The sequence below is a fragment of the Culex quinquefasciatus genome, chromosome 3, assembly GCF_015732765.1.
Source record: "Culex quinquefasciatus strain JHB chromosome 3, VPISU_Cqui_1.0_pri_paternal, whole genome shotgun sequence".
NCBI lineage: Eukaryota > Metazoa > Arthropoda > Insecta > Diptera > Culicidae > Culex > Culex quinquefasciatus.
The window spans coordinates 147,531,027-147,556,689 of NC_051863.1; the positions used below are offsets into that span (position 1 = coordinate 147,531,027).

Here is a 25,663-nt window from a genome sequence, read left to right on the forward strand (position 1 = left end):
TGCCTTCCAATGGTCATAAATTGTCAGGATGGTAAAGTGGCACATCTCCTGGGCAGCCAACTCACCACTTAATCCAAAAAGCCAATCCGGGCACTCTTCTCGCCCCCAGCAGCATGTCCGGTAGACCGATTTGGCCGATTACTTCCGCCCAGGCTTCAGGGAAATGTTTGACCTCGGAATTGCAACACTCGTCCACACCGGAAATTGCCTCCGGAAGGACGCAAGGGTGAGCAACCTCGTCATCTTCTTTTAAAGGACGAGGACCCTCTTCAAGAGGAGGCCACACACACACACACACATACTTCTAATTCGATTTCCGCACAGGGCTTGTACCACGTGCTGATCCTTCGGAAAGTGGCATCGATAGATTGAGGCCATCGTGATTTGTCACTTGGTACGCACAACATGACTTAGAAAAAAGCGGTCGTTCTTGTTTGATTGACTGCTGTGAAATCTGGGGAAAGGAACTTTGCCAAAGGAACAGAAAGTGACAGCTCAAATTATACTTTTGAACGTCGTGTGGTGATTAAACAGGCAAAGTAACGTTAGTATTCAGATGGGAAATGGGATTTATTGAGTGCTTTTGATAAATTCCTAGTCATGAATAAAGAATGAAGAGGAAAGCTGTTTAAATGGGATTAATAACAGTACACGGTTACTGAAAATCGCACTTTTGGGAGTTCAGAAATCGCACTTTTGACAGTTCGCTTAAACGAACTCAAAAAAGTGCGATTTCGCGAACTCGAAAAACTGTGAAAATCACCAAAAAATGAGTTCAGTTATGCGAACTCCCAAAAGTGCGATTTTGGACTTAGCGAATTTTTTGAAATTCGTTTGAAATGTTTCTTGATGTTTAGTTGTGTTTTGTGCTCCGGAGTTTCGAGTTGGATTTCAGGTAAGTAAAACGGACGGATTTTTGGTGGTGAAAAGGTTCGATCTGGACAAGGTTTTGCAAGAGGAATCCGTCCGCCGGTGGACGGATTACTTGCCAATGTTGACGACAGTTCCGTCCACCGGTGGACGGATTACTGGACAAGGTTTTGCAAGAGGAATCCGTCCGCCGGTGAACGGATTACTTGCCAATGTTGGGAAAAATGTTTTGCAAGAGGAATCCGTCCGCCGGTGGACGGATTACCTGCCAATGTTGACGAAAAGTTCCGTCCACCGGTGGACGGATTACTGGACAAGGTTTTACAAGAGAAATCCGTCCGCCGGTGGCCGGATAACTTGCCAATGTTGACGAAAAGTTCCGTCCACCGGTGGACGGATTACTGGACAAGGTTTTGCAAGAGGAATCCGTCCGCCGGTGGACGGATTACTTGCCAATGTTGGGAAAAATGTTTGGTGGACGGATTACCTGCCAATGTTGGTGAAAAGTTCCGTCCACCGGTGGACGGATTACTGGACAAGGTTTTGCAAGAGGAATCCGTCCGCCGGTGGACGGATTACTTGCCAATGTTGGTAAAAATGTTTTGCAAGAGGAATCCGTCCGCCGGTGGACGGATTACCTGCCTAAGTTGGGGAAAAGGTTCCGTCCACCGGTGGACGGATTACTGGACAAGGTTTTCAAAGAGTAATCCGTCCGCCGGTAGCCGGATTACCTGTCAATGTTTGGGAAAAGGTTCCGTCCACCGGTGGACGGATTACTGGACAAACTGCAGAAGTATTCTGTCCACCGATAGAAGGATTTATTAATTTTTTTAAGGACTTTTTTTTGCAGGAGTTATCTTCGTGATGTTTGCAAAAGGAACTGTTATACTAACTGGATTTTTTTTTCGAAATTTTTGCAGAAGGAACCGGTCTACCGACGAGTCAACTTGAGGAATACCTTCAACGCCGCCTTGCACCAAAATGGACACCGCGCTGTTTTCCGGTCCTGTTGAACTTAAGGTCGCTAAAACGACATCGCGCCAGAGCTTTAAGGCGCCAACCATCACACAGGCAGCTGCGATGCTAGTCGGAGAGAAGGCCACTCCAGAGATTCGTCGGAAACTGCGCCGAAGTATGAGGAGTTTGCGGAACTTTATCCGGGACACTGGCGCTGCGGACTGGTTCGAGGAGTTTCCGATGAGGCGAGATATGATCCTGCTGATCTCCAGCAACTATTGCGATTTTGTCCACACGATGACGAGGGAACGGATAGGAAGATCAGGACGAGACCATTTCAACCTCGAATGTGATGGACACGGACCTCCGTTTGATGCGAACGTCGCTGCTTCGTCGCCATTCGTTCTTCCGGTAGTCCAACATGCCAACATTTTTTGCAGGAGGAATCTGGCCAAAGTTGAAAATAACACGGACTTGGCCGCCCTCAATTCGGTACGACCTGTGTTAGGCAGTATAAACTGGTCTTGAACTTCCTTTATTTTTCTTTTAGGCGATCCATGACCTAACGGCCTTGACCCGTTACGCTCGTCGAAATCCTGGGTTGATTGAGTTCGAGCGATAAGAACATGGAGGCGCAGCGTGCGACAAAAGAGGCTAGTAGGGTGGACATCCCAGTTAGCGATATGCACGATCTGCAATCGGCCGTCGCAGCAGGTCACCTGAATATTAACCACGGGACTCCGAACATCACGGAGCAGTTGAATCGCCTGAAGCACCCGGACTACGAGACCGTCTACTAGCTGTCCAACTTTCACTGGTCGTCGATCCTCAAGCTCTCCGGACGGTACGTAACTGTTCTTCCCTCGATCAAGCTATCGCACGCGGTTAGTCCTCAAATAGCTCAGAAACTAAGCAATCTCGACGAGAAAGCCCCGCATCACTTCCATTGGAAGGCACTGGCCGCCGCGCTGGATCCGCTCGACTTGAACGACGCCGACACCGGAGACGTTCCGAGCATCAACACCGGAGACGTTCCGAGCATCAACACCGGCAACGCACCGTTCTACCCAAAGACGCCGATAGAGATCCTGCTTTGTTGTCTTCCGGTCTAAATACAAGGCGACCACCGTGCAGCAGCGAAAAAACCACAACGAAGAAACGTCCCAACGACCTGGCAGCAGTACGGGTCGCAAGAAATCCTACCAAACTTCGCCGATCTGGTGTCTGGACTTTCTGGATAATCTCATCGTGATCGGGTGCGCCGACGAGCGGCTCGAGTTCTGGGACGGCACCACCGGCAACTTGAAGGTAAGCTCGTAGATCTCAAGTCGTGTTGGCAGCTAACTGAGGTGCGTTTGTTTCAGGGCATCTACAAGACGGAGCACACCCCCAACAACGGAGTCACCAGCATCAAGCTGACCGGGGACAAGGTTGTGGCGGCCCGGCTCAGCGGCCGCATCGACTTCCTGCGGCTCGAAACGTAGACCCAGGGTCGGCAGATCGACTGGGGATTTACGTCCGCGTACCGGCTCAGTGAGTTTTATCAACTCAATTGTCCAAGGATCAATTTTAACATCTTCCAAAATTTCCAGCAAACATTCGCACCGGTTCGGCGGGTAGCTTAAGCATGTTCCAGCAGCCGAACGGTCCGGCCAGCGTTCATCATGCCTCGGAGGAGGAGCTGCGCTGCATCCTGGAGTTTCACCAGCAGGGCCCCCAGATGCCGGAGACGTGTCGGGAGGTGGCCGGCGAAACCGTCATGACCGGTAGCATGGACCACACGGTGAAGATGTTCCGGCACGGTCACTGCGGGCCGAGCTCGTGTCGTGGCCCGTTCGGGCCGCCAAAGCCCAGCTGGATGTGACCTCGGCCAAGGACTACCGCAAGCTGCGCGAGTACGAGCAGGAAAAGTTCCTGAGCATGGTCAAGCAGGTCAAGGACGCCGAAGCAATGCTCGCAATCTGGCAGAGGGGATTCGACGACGAGGCGAACCATTTACTGCTGCAGCAGGAACTGCCGGCCGTTCGCAGCGGCAGAATCGTGCCTCGCCTGCTTGGGCTAAACTACACACATGAAGTGGAACTGGTAACCGGAACTCGCCTCCATCCTTTTTTATAAATGTTGGCTAAGTTTTGAGAGTAAAAATAATAAAATAATAATAGCGCCGTGTTGTTAATTTATTTTAAACTTTGTTTTTATTTCAACCCCAAAAGAGAAATCATAAAACGCCCAAAGATAGGCAACCTCTAAACCTGTGAAATATTTCCCCAAGCTCGAACTCGCCAAATCATGAAAATCATGATTTTGCCAGTTCGACCCACTTTACCAAAAAAAGTGTTATCCGAGTTGAACTCCAGAAATCATGATAATTACCATTTTTTTGGTTTTATTTGGTAAGCGTGTAGTAAATATCAGGTTGATATCAGATAATCACATTTTTAAAGCGCGTGCAAATCGATAATTAAAGAGCATTTTGCTCTCGGAGTCACTATCATCTTCTTAATCTAAATCGAAACCATTTCACTCTCAACAGTCAGCTGCGATTTCCTAAGCTGAACCATTAAAAAATCCACCAGCTAGTTCAATACGCCAGACTCGCCATCGACAAGTGGCCACCACCTAGGCGTGCCTTTTTCGTGCTTAAGCATAAATCACAGTCTCACAGGCTCGGGATGTTGGCGCGCCACATGGTCCAATTTTCAACACCTGCCGTGACCACCAGGCCTTTTTGTCATGGAAAAGCTAGAAGAGGCTTAGGAATAGAACGGTGATTTTTTCCCCTTTGGGTTGATATCTCAATATTTATGATTTATGGATTAATTTAGGGAACTATGACATTTAAGGATTAGACCATTTCACCAGAAAAACGTTACTTAATCCACCGGAAGGTGGTTGCTGCCTTCCTCCTAAAAGCCTTGCAACCACACACTACGAAAGCTTTGGCTAACGCTTACTTAGTAAAGACACTATACATCTGAGTGCTGCCATCTAGGTATGATAAATTTAATGAACCATTTGAAAGCACTGCAGTGTTTGTGTGCGTGCACTGAGCGTAAAGTTCCGACAGCTATCCGCCGGAGCTTTCAAATTATGTAAATAATGACCCTTTTAGTATCAACCAAAACAGTTTTTCGAACATATCTTTTAAAGTACTGCACCAAGCCGGATGAAATTTAAAAAAGACTTAAAGAACCTGAAGGCAAATCCAAAAACATAGATCCGGACAAAATCGGTCGAGCCAGTTCCGAGAAAAGTGAGTGAGAAAAAAAATTCTACGTCCATCCACACGCACAGACATTTGCTCAGAATTTGATTCTGAGTCGATATGTATACGTAAAGGTATATCTGGGAGGCTTATTTAAAAAGTTCAATTTTTGAGTGATTTTATAGCCTTGCCTCAGTGAGGTGAGGAAGGCAAAACGGCATCATTTTTTCAAATTTCATTTTGAACTCGAAGCCTTGTAGAAGTGGATTTAGATAGCTAAAACTTGTTACTAAACTAAAAGAAAACTAACGTGAACGAACTTAGTCAAAAGCTTGCCGACACATTTGGCTGTGCCACTCGTCAGCCTACATAAACAGGCACCATCCTGTTTAGTATGTAAAGTGTAAAAGTTTTTTTTTGTGTTTTCTCAGAATGCCTGCTTTGGTGACTCAATAGCGAAAGCCACAACATAAAAAGCTCAGAAGTTTTGGGGTGCGTTTATGCACTAGCTAAAATACTCGCATGAGGAACAAAAAGTCTTCTGTGAAAAGGAAGCGTAAAACTCGAGCTTTACGATCATAACTTACAATCATGGATAAGCAGTTATGAAATATGGTATGGTAAAAAAAATCTTATTCACTGCTTTGATGCTTTTAGTTACCAGAAGAATCATTTTTTTTTTCATTCTGAATAAAAATATGTTCTACATGTCTGTGACGAATGACAAACCACTTTGACAAAAAGCCCACCACTTGTGCGTCAGCTGAGCCTTCTGATGGCACAGAGTACCACCACCTCTCCGTTCTGACAGAGACATTCGTACGTTACGATAATAAAGACGCACACATTTCACGGCAAACTTTCGCACACAATTCTGTGGGCAAAAGTTCCGGCAACCTTTCGGACCCAACCAGGGATCGGACGGTCATCTGTAACTGTTGTCAATGGGGTGTGAGGGTGTTTGTGGGTATGGTAGCGCCTACACAACTTTTGGGTAAGGCAATTAGCAGCAATTTACTGGATTTATTCATGAGATTAAACGACAAAGTTGGAGATTGACAGCGCGCTGGTGGGAGCAGGCAGGCAGTGATGGAAGGACCTTCGACGATATTGTGACAGATGAAAAAAAAAGTTGTTTGTTGTCCTCAATAGGGCAATTACTGAAATATAAAATTTGATTCGAGGGATCAGAAATAAAAATGCTTTGAAGTAAGAAATCGCTTGTTTTTATTTTCTGTATTTAATTGGTTCAAATTATCAGTGCTAAGCGAAATTGAGGAAAAAAATCATTGTCTTGGAAATATAAAAAAAGAGGATGAATGTAACCTCTTTTCTAATGTAATTCACCTTAATTAATATGTAAAAAATATTTACATCATAAGTTTTTATCTTCCAAAATCAATTTTTTTTGACAGTGTACATGTGGTTATAGGGTGGAATCGAAAATTGTTTTTTTCAGCAGCACATTTTTGGGTCCCTTTGGGTCCCAAACAACCCAATTAAATTTGGGAGCGATTGGTTAAGCGCACAATTGGCACAAAGCAAATGAAATTTGTATTAAAAATTACTTTGGGGAAACATGCATTTTCATATTTTTGAACTTACAAAATTCATGTTTTATTATTTTATGAAACAAACACTATAGAAGTATAGCCCTGGATGTCCTGAACAACTCTCCCGTAGACAGTACAGTGCTAAATTGCTTCTAACAAAAGTTACAGAGAGTTCAAGTGAGACATTTTGAAATACTTGGTAAAAGTCATACTTTTTGCCTACACTGCCAAGTCAAGCGGAAACTTTCGAAAACTGTAATATTTTTAAGGAATTAAGGTACAACTTAACTAAATAATGTCTTCTGAACATTTTTTCATAACGTTTTTACGTAAGGTTCATCAAACTATAAGAACAATCATGTTTGTTTTGTATTTCATGGTTCCTTTGGCAACATTGACAGAAAATATGAGTTTCACTGATTATTTGAATACTCTACTTTTGAAAACTCTGTATCTTTTATTATGACGCACTTTAACACCATACTGTTGAGAGAGTTGTTAAGGATATCCAGGGCTATACTTCTACAGTGTTGGTTTCATAAAATTTGTAAATTCAAAAATGTGAAAATAGAATTGTCCCCATTGTAATTTCCATACAAATTTGATTCGTTTTGCTCCAATCGTGGGCTCAACCAATCACTATCAAATTGTGGGGGTTTGTTTGGGACCCTTAAAGGGACCCAAAAAATGTGTTGCTGATTGGATTATTATCATTTTAAATTTCCCCACTTAACTTGATTCTACCCTGATGTAGTAAACATGAGAAAGGCTGAAACAAATCGAGATAATTTAAGTTTTTTTCCCAAATTAATAAAATATACCATCTAAAATTAGGAAATTATTAAAATATTGTTCGGGGGGCAGTATGGAACTCCATCAAGCGACCAATGTTGACATATCAGCAGATTGACGTTCAATTACAGCGTTATTACTGTCATCATTGATTCTGGAGGGTGGGAATGTGTTATCCCAATGCCAACCCTGATGACAGTTATAAATCTAGATTACTTTTTCAAATTAACCAATGCGCCATGGGTTTCCTATGTACTTAGGACCTTTTGAAAAAGTAAACGAGACATAACCTAAAAGGAAGTGAACAAACATGTTTCCATCAAATGTTTTGCAAAATAACTTGTATGAATTATGTTCAACGTCAAATTAGGAGGAATTTGGACTAACAAAGTTATGAGAATTGCATCTTCAAAACTAAGCATAACTACCAAAAACATTCATATAAAAAAAACAAAATTTTAGGATAACATCATGATGACATGTTGATAAATTCAACAGCAGAAAAACTTTGAGCTTGAGCAATTTATTAACCATTAATAAATGGTTGTTTGTTCATTCTTCTCTCCGCCCCGGATGAACTGGTACAGGAAGAAAATTCCTAGAACTCATAGGCACAACAGAAAAAACAACAGGAGGAAAAAAACTTTGTCTGACAAGTGCTGTCATCATTAGACCATTATCCTTCCCGTCATAGTCGTTGACTTACGACGTCATTTACCGTTCCGGTTTTTTTTTCTGCTCACTATCCTGAATGTACTTGTTTTTGATTTATAGCCTCCAGGGAACAGACGGTATCAAAAGGAGATATCCGTAAATAACGTGACATTTTATTTCGATAAAACTATGACCACCAGGCAGCATTTTTCCACTGTTAAACTAGTCTTAAAAACAAGATCGTGACACACCTTTTGCAACGTAATTTGTGGACGGCGCCTACCACACCGTCTGGTTTAGACTGATGCTGATATGCGCTGTATGTGTGCTTTACATGAGTGCACATTTTTAAAAAGTGAACTAAAAGTGAACACCGTTTGATAGAGTTCAGAAAAAAAGTTTGATTTCTTATGCTCTTTCATGATGTTTCACACAAAATACATATTATCAAACATTCTTTTAAAGATTTTATAATGTTGCCAGAGATGGACTTTGGTTGATACTTACACACAGACATGGTAGAAAATCGCTCTGAAGCCCCGTGGCCGCTCCAGAAAGTTGTAGACCCTGCTCTGCAGCCGCCTATAACGGGCATCACGCCGTGACCCCCGGTTATAGTTGAGCGGCTTCCCCAGCAGCGACATTCGTGGACGGGCAAGCCGGTCGGCCCTATTTTTGTCGGATAGTTTGCACGCACTGTGAAGGAGAAGGAAAGCATATTTGGATTGATTAGTGTGAGATCTTAAAATGCATTTTCTAAACAGGAATAAAATTCAATGACACAATTACACTCATTTACGTCGTTATATTTTAATTTTTAGCACAAAGAAGTAATCTTAATCTTTTTACAAATGTTCTCTCCATATTTTCAATAAATCCCTAGCACAAATTGTCAGAAGTTTTGCAATCCGTTTATCTATTTAGGTTTATCTAGTTTCAAACACTCAACAAAGCGTTGATTTGTGTTCCATACCTTTTAGATAAAACCACGATAAAGCAAAAGCTCAAGTTGGCATCAAAATTATCAAATTTCTCAAGAAATCCAGCGTCAAACTTGGACCAACCAACCACCTCTTCCGCTCATTCCGTTCATCAAGTACTTTGCACATCAACACCTCCGTCTAACGCGCCAAGTTCCCCCCCCCCTGAAAGCCATCCAAAAAACACTGTCGGAACTCTTGTTAGCACCGGAAAAGGGCGAGAAGAGCCATCATCCTTGACGCGCTGGCTCGACTTTGAACGGGTCGAGCAAAAAAAAACATCCTTGTCGGATCACTTTGAAGACTTTGTACTCCTCCGACCACCCAACTACTCCCTCCCTGAAGAAGATCGTGTTTATGAATGCGATGATGTCGAAACTTTTGTGTGAGCTGGCAGCCGCCTAAAAACAATTATAAAACATTTCCCAATTTGTGAAGACCCGCTTCCGTTTAGACGCTCTCATCACTTGATGGTTTTTCGGCGCAACTTTCGTGGACGAGAATTTTCCACTTCCCCACGTTAAGTTTCGGACGAGAGCTGGGTTTTTTTTTTCTTCTGTTTTTTTTTGTGAAGCGCGGCAAATTCCCAACGTCATAAATTCTGCAGCCCTTTGGACGGAACACCCTGGAAGCGTACCAGGGCAACACTGGGAAAAGGGCCATCGCCATCGCACGCCAGAATGTGCCAAAATTTGAAAGCTACATTGACGTGGAAGTTTTGAAACCGGACCAAAATTGTGGTTCTAGGGCTTTCAAACAAAGTTGGAGTGATGTGTGGCATGCGGCATGCATGTTTGAAGTTGCGGTGCACCCAATGAGAATGTGTTATGTAACAAATACGACTTTAATGGGATTCATCAGTTTATTTCTTTCAGACACAAGAGTGTACATTATTTTTTGCAATTCCGTCGTGAAACTACTCACTTTTCCTGTCATTCTTGAACGACGAAATAGCCTACTTTTCTGTACCAAAAATAACAGAATCAAAATAAATGCTGAAAAGTTCTACTTTTCAACACTCGAATGGGTGCTGAAAAGTTGAACTTTTCAGCACTTGTTTCGAAAAGTAACACTTTTCAACATTTTTTTTTTATTTAAACGATTTATTGACAAAATACATGAAAATTTGACTTAAAATTTCACTCAGTGTGTGTTTTTTGGAATTGCAAAAAATGTTGTATGGAACTCGTTGCAAAACTTGATTTTTTCAGCACTCTTCGTATTTATCCAACTCGGTGAACCTCGTTGGATAAATGTACGACTCGTGCTGAAAAAATCCTCTTTTTGCAACTTGTTGCATAAACTACTATTTGCGATTCAGATTTCAGTTTATTAATGTTAAAAAATAATAAAAAATAGTTAGCAATAAATCCTATCTTAATTTTTTTTACAGATCTGAAAAACATTACACATTAAAGTTTCCATTAATTACAAGCACGATGTATGACAGCTTTGCAACGGAAAATAACAGCGATATAAAAACTATTATTTTTTAAGAATAATACGCTTTTTTCGGACACCAAATGTAATGTATACCAAATGTAATGAAATAAGTCTTATTAAAATCCCAGAAAAAAATAAAGTGTTGGGCCACTCTTCCGTCTAGAGATATCGAATTATCACTTAAAGCTTATTTTCACGGAAATAGATGAAAGGCCACATTTTTTAAAATCAAAACAAAATCAACAACTAAAGATTTTTACTTTATGGCAGAATCCTAACATACGTCGCGCATGTTCCATTTTCTAAGATTCTCGATTTACATAATGCAATATCTTTCTATAATCTGTAAATGGGGTATAGAGCTCTTATGGAGGATTCATTGAGGTCGTTTCGAACAACTTTTCATTTTACTCGTGCTTTTTGTTTAATTTTTAGTGTTTTAATTTGCGTTTACCCGTTTTCGTACATGTTTGTTCTTGTTTGTTGCAAATTTTGCCCCTTATGTCTAAATAGGCTTAAAAACGAAAATGTTCTATTTTGGATTTCTAAAAGTACCCAAAACATTATTTTCATTAAAACTTTACCCTGAATGCAACGTTCAAAACACATTTTTGGAGGTTTGCTCAGATGCCTTCTCTAAGTTTGGTCGTCGCTTGGATTGACAAGCTCAGCAACTTTCTAGAAGACAAGAAAAATCCCAAAACTATTCTTGCAAAGTTAATTATGAACCACTCTTATTTAAAACCAAGCCAAAAACCTTGCCTTTCCCAATTGTAACAACTCTTCTGAAGACGCCAGAGCTCCAGAACGGCACCATTTTTCACACTGGACCACTGTGGAATGTTGTTTGAAGATCAGAAATTGATTGAATTTGAATGGTTAAGATGGGTTGTACACCCAAAACTGGGCAGCGCTAGTCCGAGAGAACAATGGCCTCGAGACGAGAGAATAGTGGTACCATTTACGGACACAGAGAACACAGCTCGAGATGGGCGAAAGAATTATTCTCTCGAGGTTCATTTGCAAAAAAAAGTTCATCCGTCAAAACAAAATACAAAAAAGTGTCGACTACGGGAATCGAACCAGAGACCTTTAACATACTAACCCAATAACTTAACTGCCTCGGCCACCACAGCTTGGTGGACAAAGAGTGGTCAGATGTCGATGTATGACACTTGTTGGAGATTTATTGTATCAATTAACAAATTTACTCATTTTTTATGGTGATGTGAGTTGGTAGCATGATTCTCTCGATTTTGGCGCTGAGCCCTCAATAAATTTTGAGGGAACGATTCTCTCGACTCGGAATTTTGAGTGTAGACGGTTAAAAGAATCTTGTTTAAGGTGAAGCCGTTGATCATTTTCGAAAAAAAATGATCATCACTATAAAATATTCTGTAGAAAATTCAATTTAACGAATTTCAGCACCAAAAGGAATCAGCGTATGGCGGTTGTTGCCTTTTTTTCTTTTTCTTTTTTTCTTTTTTTTTCTTTTTTTTCTTTTTTCATAAAATTATTTGGCGGTTGTTGCCTTCTTGAAGCCACTGAAAGAATTTTTGATCTAAATCAATTGTGCTTCAAAATTTATATAATTTTGTGGCACAGTCCTTGACGTCCTAGTTGGCAATCATTGATTAATGACGATTTCCATAACTTTACAAGGAATGGGATAATCGTTACCAAAAGGAATCAGCATGTGTAGGGCACTATTCTAAACAACTTGTTGAAGAAATTTTGTCAAAATATTGAAAGCGACGCAAAATTTATATCTTTGAACGGAAAATCATGACAATGATGGAAGTCTTCACGTTAAGGTGGACCGGGGATGCACCGCTTTTTTGGCACCACGATTTGAGTTTAAGAAAGCAGTTTTAGGGAAATTATCGTTTTTAACCCTTCCCGTCCAAAGCAAAACCGAGCCTTTTTACGTTTTTCCTTGCCATTTTTTACAGGCTTGACCAAATTGAATGAAATTTGAATTGGAGGCAGTAAACATTCTTATTAACACTATGCAGAAAGATTGAGTTCATTTAATTAAATAGTTTTCGAGAAATGTCAGTTTAAAGTAAAACATTAGTGGTGCTCTGGTGCAACCATGGGTTAAATGTTCTGCGTGTTGTATACGACAAATAGATCTGCCAATCTGCCAAGTTCTAAAATTGAATCGATTTAAGTTTATCAGAAGTTGTAAAAAATCTGACGGATCGTTTCACCTTAAAAATTTTATGTTATACAAAAAACAGTAAAAAACATTTGACCCAAAGACGCCTCTGCTGACGGTACATAGTTAGTTAATGAGTTTACATTTCTTTCAACAATTCTTAACATTGCGACCGACTCATCATCCCTCTTCTCGTATTACAAAGGCCAAATCCTGTCCAACCCAAAAGTTTGAAGCCCCACTAAGTCCGCTGTTTTATAGGACATTTCTTGACACGGCAACGTTCACAAATAACGCTACGCCTTGTGGAATTTTATTCCTTTTTTCCGGATGACACCCAACGGCTTCACAACTCACTGAGAAAATTTTACTCCCTCGGCAAGTGTTATCGTTTGAGATATTATCGCACGTGGGGGTTTCAAGCTCCCCAAAATGAAAAGTATATTCATTCCAAGTTTTTTTTTCTCTAAGCTAAGAATAAACCTTACCCTTATTTTGGGACCTTTTTGGTTTCCATACTGGCGAGGGACAGTGTTGTGAAAATGTTTTAAAAGTTATATAAGAAATTGCAGCATTAGTCAACATTTGAAAGTTTTGTGAAAATTAAACCATGCTAAATTTATCAGCTCTGCTCAGTTCAGAGAGTGCTTAAAACATGGAAAAACATAGGCCCAAAAGTTCAAAACCCTACAGTCGGGTTTGGGGCTCTGACGTTCATAAATGCAAACTTTCCTCGTTAAGATTGATAAAAAGAGGCGTTCCACGGACTGGTGCCTCGAGGCACCAAACCAAAACTTGACAGCCAAGTTGACAGTTGACTGAGCCTGGTAGACTTTTTATTCGGGCACGCACGCACGACGCGACAGGCGGGAAAGTCAACGTGAAAGTTAACCGTTTTCCCTTTTTGGCGGGAGTCTGTGAACATTCTGCGCTAAAGAAAGCATTGACTGGGGGGTGCCATCTGTTGCTGCTGCTTCAAAGTTAAATTTAAGTTTATTTACTCAGTGGAAGCTGGGGGGACCGGGGGGAGTGGGCTGGGAGGAAAGAAACGTGTTGCTTTTGATGTCGGAGGATGAAATCCGGCCACATTGAGGGTCGTGTGGGAAACCGAGCCAACCGGAGAGATCCAAGGAAATAGATTTGGTTCCGGGGAAAAAGAGAGAGCAGCAAAAGTTTCGTTTTTATTTTTGGGCCGAAAGTTGAATGAGGAGGAAGATGTCCTAGAAAGTTAAAAATGATTCCGGGAACGAGATTGGAATAACTTTTTGCCGGAGAATGGAGTGCCAAGACGTTTCTTATCGTTCTAATTAAACAACAGGGAGAAGTTTGGCAGTTCAACTTCAACCTGTACAAGATGAAAGACAAATATTTTATCGGAAACTTTGACCTGCCAATGGAACAGAAATAAAAAGCAATGGTTTTCTTGTTTTTATTTTTTATTAAATTTGTACAGTTGTATTTGTACATTTGTATTCCCTTGAGGAATCAAATACTATTTGTCAGAGATTCAATTTATGGTACAAGGTACATACTCATCTGAACCAATTTATACATTTTGGTTTAGTTACAGCTTTATTTCACTCAAAATAATTTAAATAATAATTTGAAATCCAATCCAATTATGAACAAAAAATGATTGAATAGAAATCAAAGCTACTTCTTAGCAAAAATTCAAAAGAATTGCTTCAAAATTACCACTCCAAACCACTTTCAACCGCAAAATGTTTACAACTTTTATGGCGCAAAGCCATCATTCCGGAGAACGAGCAACAAAAATCACCAAATGACTGAAATTGCGAACATGTGATAAAAGTGGCAAACTGTATGCAAAGGAAGTCGTAAAGACTTTTCACCCCATTCTGAGCTCATCATCAGCAGCTTCCACGCTCTCATCCCTACCTCACCCTTCTGTGTCTAAAAACTTGATCCAACGAGCTTCGAAACGTGATGTTTCAACTTTTGATGTTGGGAATTGAGTTTCAGAAAAAAGGCCCTCAACAACCGCAACACACTCCTGCTTAGAACGACCCGAAGGCAGCAACGACGGGCGCTTTTTGCCATCAAAATGAGGCTAAGACTTTTCCCATAATATTTACAGTGATCTCTTATGTGACCGTGTGTGTATGTGGGGGTGGCACATTTTGTAAGCGGGTTGGGACTTGAAAAAAGAAGGGTGGTCAGGATTTTCCAAGAAGGTTCCCTGGAAGAAAGAGCCGTTATTTACTCTTCTAATACTTTGCCGTCTGGGGTGAAAGTATCCAGGTTGGAGTCCTTTTAAGTTTAGCTGTGTAAATGTGTGAATTTGTGGGTGTGTGACTTTGTGCTCGGGCTGTAATTAAAGTGGTCCTCCCCTTTCGTTTACGATGATGGCAAACACAGTAGCTGTCATCAGCTAAACCATGGTACCTGAAAAGGACTAAGTAGTGGAGAGGCTTTAATTTTTGTGACCTGATTGTGGGTGGAGCAATAATAAGGTTCAGCATTAAGGTTGGCCGTTTAGTGGATACATGGAAAGATTCAGGGTGGAATTACATGGAATTATTTTCAAAATTTTCGCAGAACTTAAGATAGTTGAATATGTAGTGAAAAAAGTTATTTTTTATATTCTACGAGATCAATTACTCAAAATTAATCTCGATTGGTAAAATCGCATGCAAAATCAACCTTTGTTAGAAAAGCATTTTATTACTGGTTTATTAGAAGCATAAAAATGTTTGAATTTAGGTGGCAGGCATCAGTCGACTCTCTGGCTGTCAATCTTCTCGATATCAATATCAAACTGCATACTTCGATAGTCTTTATTCCTCGATATTCTCTCTTGCTTGAAGGATTTCTTCCTCGACGGCCCCTTGGATTCAATTTGCTTTAAACATTTATTTCGGTTGTCAATAATTTCACTTTCTCATGGCTTGCGTAGACATTTTTCTTTGAGAAATGAAGCTTTTAAAGGAGTTTGACATTTATTTGTTTTTGTTTGCTGGACGTTGCCATGATTCTCTCCCATAGTATAGCTGGCTAGCAAGAAAAAACAAATTTCAGTCGAGTCTTCATTTTGCAGCGTTCTGTAAAATGATGCTTCTCTTCCTCGACGGTCCCTTGGATATTGACAACCAGAGATTCGCTAGAGAGCATTTTTTAAGTTATAATTCATCCAACAAAGTTTTTGTAACGACTTTGGAAAAATATAGCATTTTTCTTATCACCTTATTGATGGAACTAAGATACGATTTTTTAAAATTAATCATCGGCCTGCAGTTTTTGAAACTGAATTCCTTGGTTTGATTTGCACTGTCAAAACACCTTCGTATATAATCTGAGTTTGTAGTATTTTAAAATCAGGATTAAATTTTTAAAAGGGAAAAATTAATCGGATTTTAATTATTTTTAAAGAATTTAAAGAATTAAAATTATTTAGAGGCAATTTTCCTAAAAAAAAAAAAATGAAAAAGCCTATGGATTTGTTTTTGTGTTGTTTGGTGTTTTTTTTTTATTTTCCAGACAACATAATTATGAGATTATTTTTTGCATTGACCCATGTTTTGACTAAAGTGGCCTTTTTTTGTCTAATAAGGCCGTTGCAAATATTTTTTGAAGTTTATGTTCCTTGACTCTGACCAAAGTCGAGGGGTCAATCCGAGTTTCCAAAATACCTAAGTATTGACGAAAATTTATTTTTTTGCAGAAAAAAGTTTTTGCGGTGCTGTACTTTGGAATTTCATAAAAATTCAAAATACTTATAATCCAGCCCAAACATGCTTAATACGATTATAAATGCAGGAAAATGCGTTTTAGATTTATTAAGTTGATTTGACCTCTATTTTCATTAAAATTTTGAAGATCTTTGAAAAAATATTTTTTCTGCCCCTGATTTTTTGGACTAGTTTAGAAGGGGGGGGAGGGGGTCGCGGGGCGACATAAACTTTAAAAAATATTTGCAACGGCCTAAGCATTTAAAAAAATATAAATAATTATTCTTTGTGAATATTTTGCTGTAAAAAAGCTAATTATTCTTTCTCAGAATTGTAACTTAATCCATTTAGAAAATATTAAAATAAAGTACTGAAGATTTTTTCAAGCCCATTTCCTTCAAAAATAAAAAAAAAACAAGCAAAACGAGGTTTTAAATTAAACATAACACGGTGTGTTTCCTAAAACAAATATAAGATAAAAAATTCGACAAGTCTGATATTTTGCACCATGAAAGAAGGGCTCTTTCCCGACATTTTACGGGGTCCGGCGAAATATTTCGTCGTGGGGTCTAGAGCAACTTTTTTTTGAAGTTTTTTTTTTCGATTTTATATGATTTTTTTTCAGAAAAGTCGATGGAAATCGATGGGTTCATGTTCATATTCATCAAGAGACTCTAAATTACAAATTTGACCTCGGATAAAAAGTTTCCAACCGAAATTTACCAGTTTTCTAGCTTTCTTTGAATAAACCCAAAATCTAAGCTTGAAACCTCAAAACAGCTCAAACCGATCGAATAAAAATATTTTCTTTGTACAATTTGTCATGATAATACAGGAACAGATTGCCCGGATACAAATTCAAGCATAAAACATTGCTAAACTTAGAGTATTTCATTTTATAGCGAGTTTTTCACCAATGTGTAACTTTTTCTCATAGCTTTTGCCAATTACTTTTAAAAATTGATTTTTTAAAAACCTTAATATCTTTTTGCAACAGCCTCCAACACCCATACTCCTATAGGTCAAAAGTTAGGGAATTTCATGGACTATAAGCCTATGGTATTAACTTTTTGGCCAATCACAGTTTTTCTCATAGTTTTTCGATTTTTCTATACACGGAAAGGGGATCGATCGCCAAACCAGCGACCGAATTTTGCTGGGTTGGTTTTGCTGATATCAGCGAAATTTTTCTCTAAACCAGCAAAATTTTTCGCTGAAAAAGGTGGCTGCGCGAAATCAAATCCAGCAACTTGGTTTCGCTGGTTTGTTATTTCCGAAACGGTTTCTTTTCCAGCGAAAGTTTTCGCTGGTTTGATACACACCCTTCCGACAGCCGTCATAAATGTTTGTTATTGTTCACGTTTGGAAGCGATTTGTGGCAATCGAATTGCTTTAGGGGTTTTTTCAAAACAAAAAAGCATGAAAAAGTTCTGCATCAAGTGTTCAGCATTAAAATACATACTCAACAGGTGATGGTTCTTTTCAATGAAAAGAAGCACGTTTCCATAAAGTTCTCGCAGCAGAAAAATACGGTGCAGTGAAGCTGGAGATGTATTTGTACTGCTGCATAGTGCACAAATTGTCGCAGGTGGCAGCAAGAATCGTAGGCGAGGACCATGGCCGCGGAACAGTTTTTGCTGTGGCAAGTAAGTACAACGAGGAACTTGACCAATTAATCTCTGGTTCTCAAATTCTCTGGTTTCTCTTGGCATAGGCTTCTGCCGCCAAAACAAAAAAACAAACGTCGGTGATAAAAAACGCTGATCCAGTGCAAAAAAACACTGGTCCAGTGGAAACATTCGCTGAACCAGCGGATTTTTCGCCGAAACCAGTAGAATAATCTACTGCTTGATTTTGGTACGAGCTGCTGCCGCCGGAAAAAAAACCCGGACGTCAGCGATAGAAAACGCTGATCCAGCGTAAAAAAACACTGGTTCAGTGAAGAAATCCGCTGGACCAGCGAATTGTTTCCCAAAACCAGTACAATAATCTCCTGGTTGATTTTGGTGTCCTGCCGCTTTTCCAAACCAGCGAGAAAATTTTCTGATTCTAGCAAAACTGATCCCCCAAACAGCGAAATTTTTCATCAAACCAGTGTTTTTTTTCACTGGTTTGGTAGAATTTCATCGGTTTCCAAACCAGCGAAAAAAATTAGCGATTCTAGGTAATTTTTTTGCAGGCTGAGAAATTAGCGACATTTTTCGCTAATTTTAGCGAACTTTATCGCAATTTGGCGATGGATCCCCTTTCCGTGTAACAAACATTTAACAACGTTAGTTTTTGCCCTGTAGGCCAAAATTGCCGGCTTTTTTAGGGCTCAACTTTTACATATTCGGAATCCTCGGGAAATTTCACGTTAGTTAGAAGTATTGGGTCTCGTGGCGCAGGGGTAGCGGCTTCGGCTGCCGATCCCGATGATGCTATGAGACGCGGGTTCGATTCCCGCCTTATCCACAGCTTCTATCGGATGGTGAAGTAAAACGTCGGTCCTCTATTGTTTTGATCATTTAGTTTGCAAGCAAAGCGCTGGTAATCGGACCATTCAGATTGAATTGAAATGTCCTCATCAGGTATTCATATTCAATCGTATAAAGCCAACTCTTCCAATAAATTCATAATCGATGTCAATCTGTTCTCTATTCAAACTGCCTTCCTTCCCGAATACACTCCTGCCCGGGGCCAAACTGTTTGATCCTTTGGTCTGGTTCCCCGGAAAACTCAGGTACAAATTGCTTCCCAAACACACGCAGAGACCACGTTCTTCCTTGGGGCACGTTTGGCCACATCTTCAATTTGCACTATCATGCCACACTCTGCGTTGCGTCAAACCCTCAAACTCCAGCCAGGGGGAGGGCCACACAAATAATCGTGCCCAAAAAACCAAAGGCAAAGATTTCTATTTCCTGAAAAAGACCTGGTCACCACCCTCCGGTGAAGCTTTCCCATTCTCGAGAGCTTTATTTTTTGCGAGTTTTTCCTTCCACGGTAAAACAGTTTTCTGAGGGCAGATCCTTTTATCGTCCGACTTGGTCCTGGAGCGCGCTCTGTTGCTTTTCGAATCAACAAGTGAGTCAGGAAAATGCTATAGAGAGGAAAACCTGGCTCCAAATGGGTTTTTGCCTCCTGCTCGGAGTTGTTTTTCGTGCAGCTTTTTTTTTTCTTCTTTGCGTTGTTTTTGCAGATGAACTTGCTGAAATTGGCAGGGTTGGGAAAGATTGAAGAAGACGCCGCAAAAAATAGTGAACGCACACAGTGGAGTGAGGACATTGCAATGTCATGATGGGAATAGAAACAATTTTTTGTTTGTTTATTATGAGTAGGAAAGGGTTTAATTTACTAAAAAAGGTGGCCCAAATTTTTCAGCTATTTTTCACAGTTCATCCAAAATGTCAAGAGATGATCCTATTAGAAACGCTCAAGAAGCAACCGAATCAGCATCCGGGATCTTGCACAATTTGGGCGTCACTTCTGCTCCGAAGTTAGATAATACATCACAATATTAGAACAGGATTAGTGGGGCCAGAAGTGAGAGCTCGAATATAATTCCCAGCTTTGAACCTAATGATTTGCAGAGCCTTGCCAACGTGTAGAGCAAAAGTGGATTTTTCCTCATTTCCGGTGAAGAGGGGTTTAACTCGGTTGAAAGCTCAGCCATGGTGATGGTCCAGGCTGCCAGAGGTAAAGGATCTCTCTACCTTATCGGATGAGTTTGGATTTTTTGCACCTTATTTCCACTATCTGGCAAGGATGCGCCGGCATTTTCCCTTTTATTTTTTCTGCAGGTTTTCCCCGAAGGATCAACAGATTACTTTTTTTGCCTTTGCCTGCCGGAAGGACGGACGATGCTTAAATGCAAATACTGGCAATTGGATTGATTGGGAAAAGGGATGATGATGATGAAGCAACTGGCTTTGATAGGATAAGTTATCAAGCGAAAATTGAATCAACTTGGAAATTTAATGGACATCCTATCGGAGAGACTGAATGACGCCGTTTTACCGAAGGAAAAAAAATACCACTTTTATCGCAAACTTTTGGCATTTCAGCTTTCTGCACAAATCTGCGCCACTGTAATCGTGTCAAGCTCCAAGAATGCTCAACCATAAATTTCCTCAAAGTTGCCAAATCAACTACCACCTCCACACAGGAACTTTCCAACCCAATTTCGTAGTGTCGATAGTTCGACGTCCGTGACTTGCAGCCGACTGCCAACGACGCCGCCGCCGATAAGACGAACTTTGCAAACTCAATTAATTACCTCGTTGAGCAGGCCCCGCATGACTTCTTCGTGCCCTTGTTCTGTAAGATTGCACCCAATCCACGATGCACTTGTGGATCAGCAAACCCGATTTTCATTCACCAGCTTTTGGGTGGAAAATTTTGCCAATGCATCTTGACGAAGACGATCCTAGTTGTGCGGGGGAAAACCGCACATTTCCAAGATTAACTTGCATCGGCAACTTTGGAGCGGTGAATACAGGAAGTATTTTTTATGAGTATCAAATCAGTCTTGTTATGTATCTATTTAATGATGAAATTTAATCAAGTTAAGGTTAATAAGTTTTATTTCAAATCGATTCAATTTATTTTTTTCAAATAGGCAGTGAATCAGGTTTTGCATCTTTTTTTAGTTTTTACTTTATCCAATAAAATAACTTAGTCGTTTAACTGATGTCCTTTTAATAAATCACAAAAATACGAATTGCATAGTAGTACTGATTGCAAAATAAAGTTCTGATAAATTGTGAAGGTTTAAAAAAAGTGTTACAATCAAGCCATCTACACTACATCTTTGCCCTGCTAGCTTGTCGCAGAAAAATTTTAGGCCAAATTGAGTTAAGAACGCTATTTTGTACAGCTTACAATGCCTCACATTTTGACCTTCACAGATCCCCGAAATTCGATTTCAATTCAATTCAATTTATTGTAATAGTATTTAAGCAATCATTTACAATTCGGTATTTCTTCTAACATAATAGAGTTTTGGAGTTTCTTTCAACTATGATTTGTACTATAATTCATTTTGATGTAATTGGATACTCTAACAATGGATTTGGTAAGAGAAGGAAAAATAAAAAAAAACCTTCCAGATTTGCTAAGGAAAAAGAATAAAAAAAGCTTAAAACCTAATTCGATTTCATCCCTGAGATATTCAATAAAAACGAAAGAATTCCATTCGAACTCGTACGACCACTTAAATTTTTGAACAAGACGTGTTTGTGATAGCTATTAAATTTACTGTTATGTTGAATTGGACGCCAGATTTGATGACACACTCAAAATTCCGAAAAAAGTGTTATTTATCGAAAAAAAACACACACACACACACACAACAAGTTTTGAAAACTCTGCACTTTTTCGTTACATTACTGTATTTTTTTGAATATGTCATTTTAAGGGAATTTTTATGTACTTTTAGAATCTATAATAACCCAGAAGAGTATTTTTTAAATTTAAAACGAAATTTTTCATTTTTAAATTTCGTGTTTTTGCTAACGTTGCAGGGTTATTTACAGAGTGTATTGATGTTCTTTAAAGTTGTCGAGTAGATAATTACATAAAAAAGGTATACAAACACATGAGATTTGCTTACAACCATCACGCGTAATCACGAAATTACGAAAAAAAAAAGTTTTGACAAAGTTGGTTGTGTCGATTTTTTCGTAAAATCGCGATTTGCACACATGAACACTTTAAAAAATAACCTTGCAAATTTAGAAAAAAAAACACGAAATAAAAAAATGAATGAAATTTTTAAACAAAAAAATGCCATTCTGGGTTGATGTAGTTTCTAATAGAACATTAAATTTCCCTTAAAATTACATGTTCCAGATATGTTTAAGCTGAGTAACGAAAAATGGCAGAGTGTTTAACTTTGTTTGTATTTTTTCAATGAAAAATACGTTTTTTTTCGAATTTTGGGTATGCCATCAAACTGGGCAGCCTACTTTACTTAAAAGTCCCTTTGACACCAAATTTCCATCTCATCACCGTTTCAGCAGAGAGAATACTCTTTGGTTTTATCCTACCGCGGTCCAAACTGCTATGCTGTAGCTATCTTGAAGAGCTTTTGTAGAACTCCTGGAAAAAAAATGTTACTTGGGGCAGTATGCCCTTTGACGAATTAATCTTCAGAAAATGTGATCTGAAGAGTTTCCCGAGCAAAAATGTATGCTTTAATAAATAATCTTAGAAAAGTGGCTATTTTATATGAAATATTTCATTACGCAAAGCGTGTTTGTTATGTTACTGTAATATGTTTTAATTTGAATTTAAAAATAAAACTGTTATTTTTTTAAATAACTTAAGAGAGAGAGCCATAGTTAAATACAAAAACTACTCTTATTGAAACACAATGTCCAGCAAAAACACTCACTTCTTCCAGGAACTCATTCTAGGACAAATCACGTAAAAACGTGCGAATAATTGACCGCAGATTCATGAACCGGGTTGACGCCAGCCATCTCTGGTCATATAGGGGGAAACTGTATATTTTCTGCAGGATATACTGAACCAATATATTCTAATTTTTAGAAACCATCAAAGAGAAGTTGCTTTCCTTACATATAAAAGGAGAAAATGCTGATAGTGCGGTTGAAGTAGGTTGGCCTTCCCTAAGTTGGCATTAGCTGGCAACACTGATCCCACGTTTGTTGCATACGTTCCGGCGCGCTGACCTGGGCCAGTAACCGACACCGTTGGGGGTGGTCACCCTGGGCAAAGGCATCGACGTCGCTGTCGCTAGCAGAATGACCCCATTTGTCGAGGGATTTTATCGTCCTCCCGGCCAGAGTGGAACGCGAGGTGAAATTGGAAGTTCGTGGCTGTGAGAACAATATCCTCGGGATTGCTCCCTGCTTTTTTTTCGTAGTAATTTTATTCAATTTTGCTTGCTTCAGCTGGCTGGTGGCAGCTTTTACAAGAGGTGAAATAAAAAATCATCACACTTTTATGATCCGGTCAGCAGAAAAAGCTGGTGATACTGGCTGCCCGCTGGCTGTAGAATGGAAGTGTCCTATAATGAAAACTGACACGTAATGCCATCGAGTGAGACTCTTTTTGCACTATGGATGGGGATTTTTCTTGCGCTCTTTAGTTTCTAGTATTCGAAAGGCCAAATGAAATATGGACAAACAATGAAGTCTTGCGAAAAGGACAACACTGAAAGGATTTTTTTTACTATATTTGGCATTTCCCCCTCAACCTACTCAACCTCAAATTTAACAAAAAAATATCATCCAACGATGAACAACAAGTCCAGGCACCCCAAGCCACAAATGCTAAGCACAAATCATCATGGATTAAAAACAAATTTAAATCAATGCAACTGTCACTACCAATCAATTCTGGAACATTTCATCAGAACAAAAAAATATACAGAAATAGAACTGCTTAATCCGTTGTAATTACATTATGCTTACCCATACCATCAACCACAAACCACAACCACAATCATGGCACCTACCACAGGAGAGGGAGGGTGCATTTCCAACTCTGTTACTGATCAGCCCACAATCAATGCGTAATCCAGCCGGTTTACGTATTGGATCGTGTGAAATGACCGATTAACATAAGCTCCTGTAATTGCCGAGTTTCCGTTCGGTTTGTGCTCTTCGTGACCATTCAAACCAGGTGAAAACAATTACCCTAATGGTCTCCAGCCGGCGTCAGCGTCTTCCCTGTTGCGTTGATCCTGGCCACGTGTGTGCGTCACGTACATGTACACGTGTGCGTGGTAAATCCATTCCACCTCAACACATTAAGCGTGTCTCGTTTAATGAATGGGTGATGAAAATGGACCGTAAAAGCTCTCTCATCGCAGGTTCTGTTTGATTTTAAAGAGCCTCGTTGAAGCGCCATAAAAGGAGCAGGGGTAATTGGACCCAAGAGCTTTGCAGGGCGTGAACTCCACGTGGATGCACTAAAGTCGGCAGCTAATAAGCTGTTAATCTACCAGTACTAGTGGTGATTGCACTTTTAAATGACACCACCGTAAGTATGCTTTTAATTTGAGCAAAATGACCGGGCAAAAAAAGCTAATTACAAGTCGTAACCGTTCTTGTGAAAAAGCTCTCCATTTCCCGCAAAGTGGCATTAAGTTGAACTAAATTTCTGAAAATTCCGAACCAGCTGCCAGGATCAGGCGGCTTCCACAAACCGGGCTAAAGGCTACTCAATGCATGTAATTATTTTCGAGTGTTCATGTGGAAGCACCCTCTAGTACACTCACTTAAGCACATATACCCACACAATTAATTTCCGCTTATAATACTCGTTCAGTTCTAAGCACCAAAACAAACGAACGCGGCAAGGCAAGTACCAGTAGGTGGTGGTAATGCTCGTTTCAGAGCTTTATGCACCGGAAGTAAACTCAATTTCGCGGTGATTCAGTTACTGGTTCTGTGATTACGGCGACGGCGAGATTTGTACCGTAAACTCTAGTTATTTCGTAACATGTTTTTGAATTTTGTAAAAAGGAAAACCAAACATGTTCAAAAAACCTGTTTATATAAATATTAAAATCAGCATCGTCAAAAATTATCATTAGTCTCAAATTCAGGCAAAAAACATTGTATAACACAAAATACGAATAATATACAAATGCTTGAAAAGTATGCAGTTCAAACTCTCTCTCACGAACGACACTCTCGTCCAGGTACCATCGCCGGATCTAGATTTAGTTTGCATTTATATCAGCTGCAGCAGCAGCAGCTGAAGCCGCGTTTGCCGGGCCACCTGGAATTTATCCGGGGGTATAAATTGTGGCAAACCCGAAATAGAGCGGCCGTGAACGAGAGAAGAGCCTCGCACGTTGAATCCGTCCTGGTTGCCAATTTAGAGTTCGGGGGCCTTACAATCACTTTCACCAAGCTTTGGAGCGGCAGCCTAGCGGGGAGCTTTCGTCATGACCACTAAACGTAATAATGTTCAGCGAGAGCGGGTCTGCTACAATCCGCTTTTATTGGGGGTGAACGGAGTTGAAGTTTAAAGATTTTTAATGAAACCCGGGCAGACGGTTATAACAAAATTAATAATATTTCAATAACAAATTCTGTTAAAATAACAAAAAGTGTTATTATTTTATCCTGAACATCAACTTCAAAAAGAGAAAGTAATAACAGTTTCTGATAAAATAACAAGATTTGGTATTGAAGTGAAATTATACTGAAAATGTTTCATAACACGCTAATAAGAGAAAATGTTATACATTTCAAAAACTCTCCTAATAACAAGATTTGTTATTCGTTTGGTATTCTGACTTAGAAATAAATTACCATAAATCGCACAAATGGAAAAGTTTTTGAGTGTCCATAACACAATATTTTTTTCTTTTGTTAAATATGTTTAGATCTTTGCTA

At 39.7% G+C, this 25,663-nt stretch overlaps 2 protein-coding genes across 19 annotated transcripts in view; one reads left to right on the forward strand and one right to left on the reverse strand.

Moving 5' to 3' along the window:
- LOC6036398 (potassium voltage-gated channel subfamily KQT member 1) overlaps positions 1 to 25,663 on the reverse strand; it is a 349,585-nt gene that overhangs the window by 170,500 nt on the left and 153,422 nt on the right. For all 18 annotated transcript variants that reach the window (XM_038263226.1, XM_038263224.1, XM_038263227.1 and 15 more), the window contains exon 2: positions 8,539 to 8,727. In XM_038263226.1, the coding sequence (XP_038119154.1) occupies positions 8,539 to 8,727 (189 nt within the window). The remainder of the gene's footprint in view (positions 1 to 8,538; positions 8,728 to 25,663) is intronic.
- On the forward strand, positions 689 to 2,996 carry LOC119769737. The gene is made up of 3 exons (XM_038263244.1): positions 689 to 895; positions 1,791 to 2,319; positions 2,378 to 2,996. The coding sequence occupies exons 2-3, from the start codon at positions 1,852 to 1,854 to the stop codon at positions 2,447 to 2,449; spliced, it is 540 nt and encodes a 179-aa protein (XP_038119172.1). The 5' UTR covers positions 689 to 895; positions 1,791 to 1,851; the 3' UTR covers positions 2,450 to 2,996.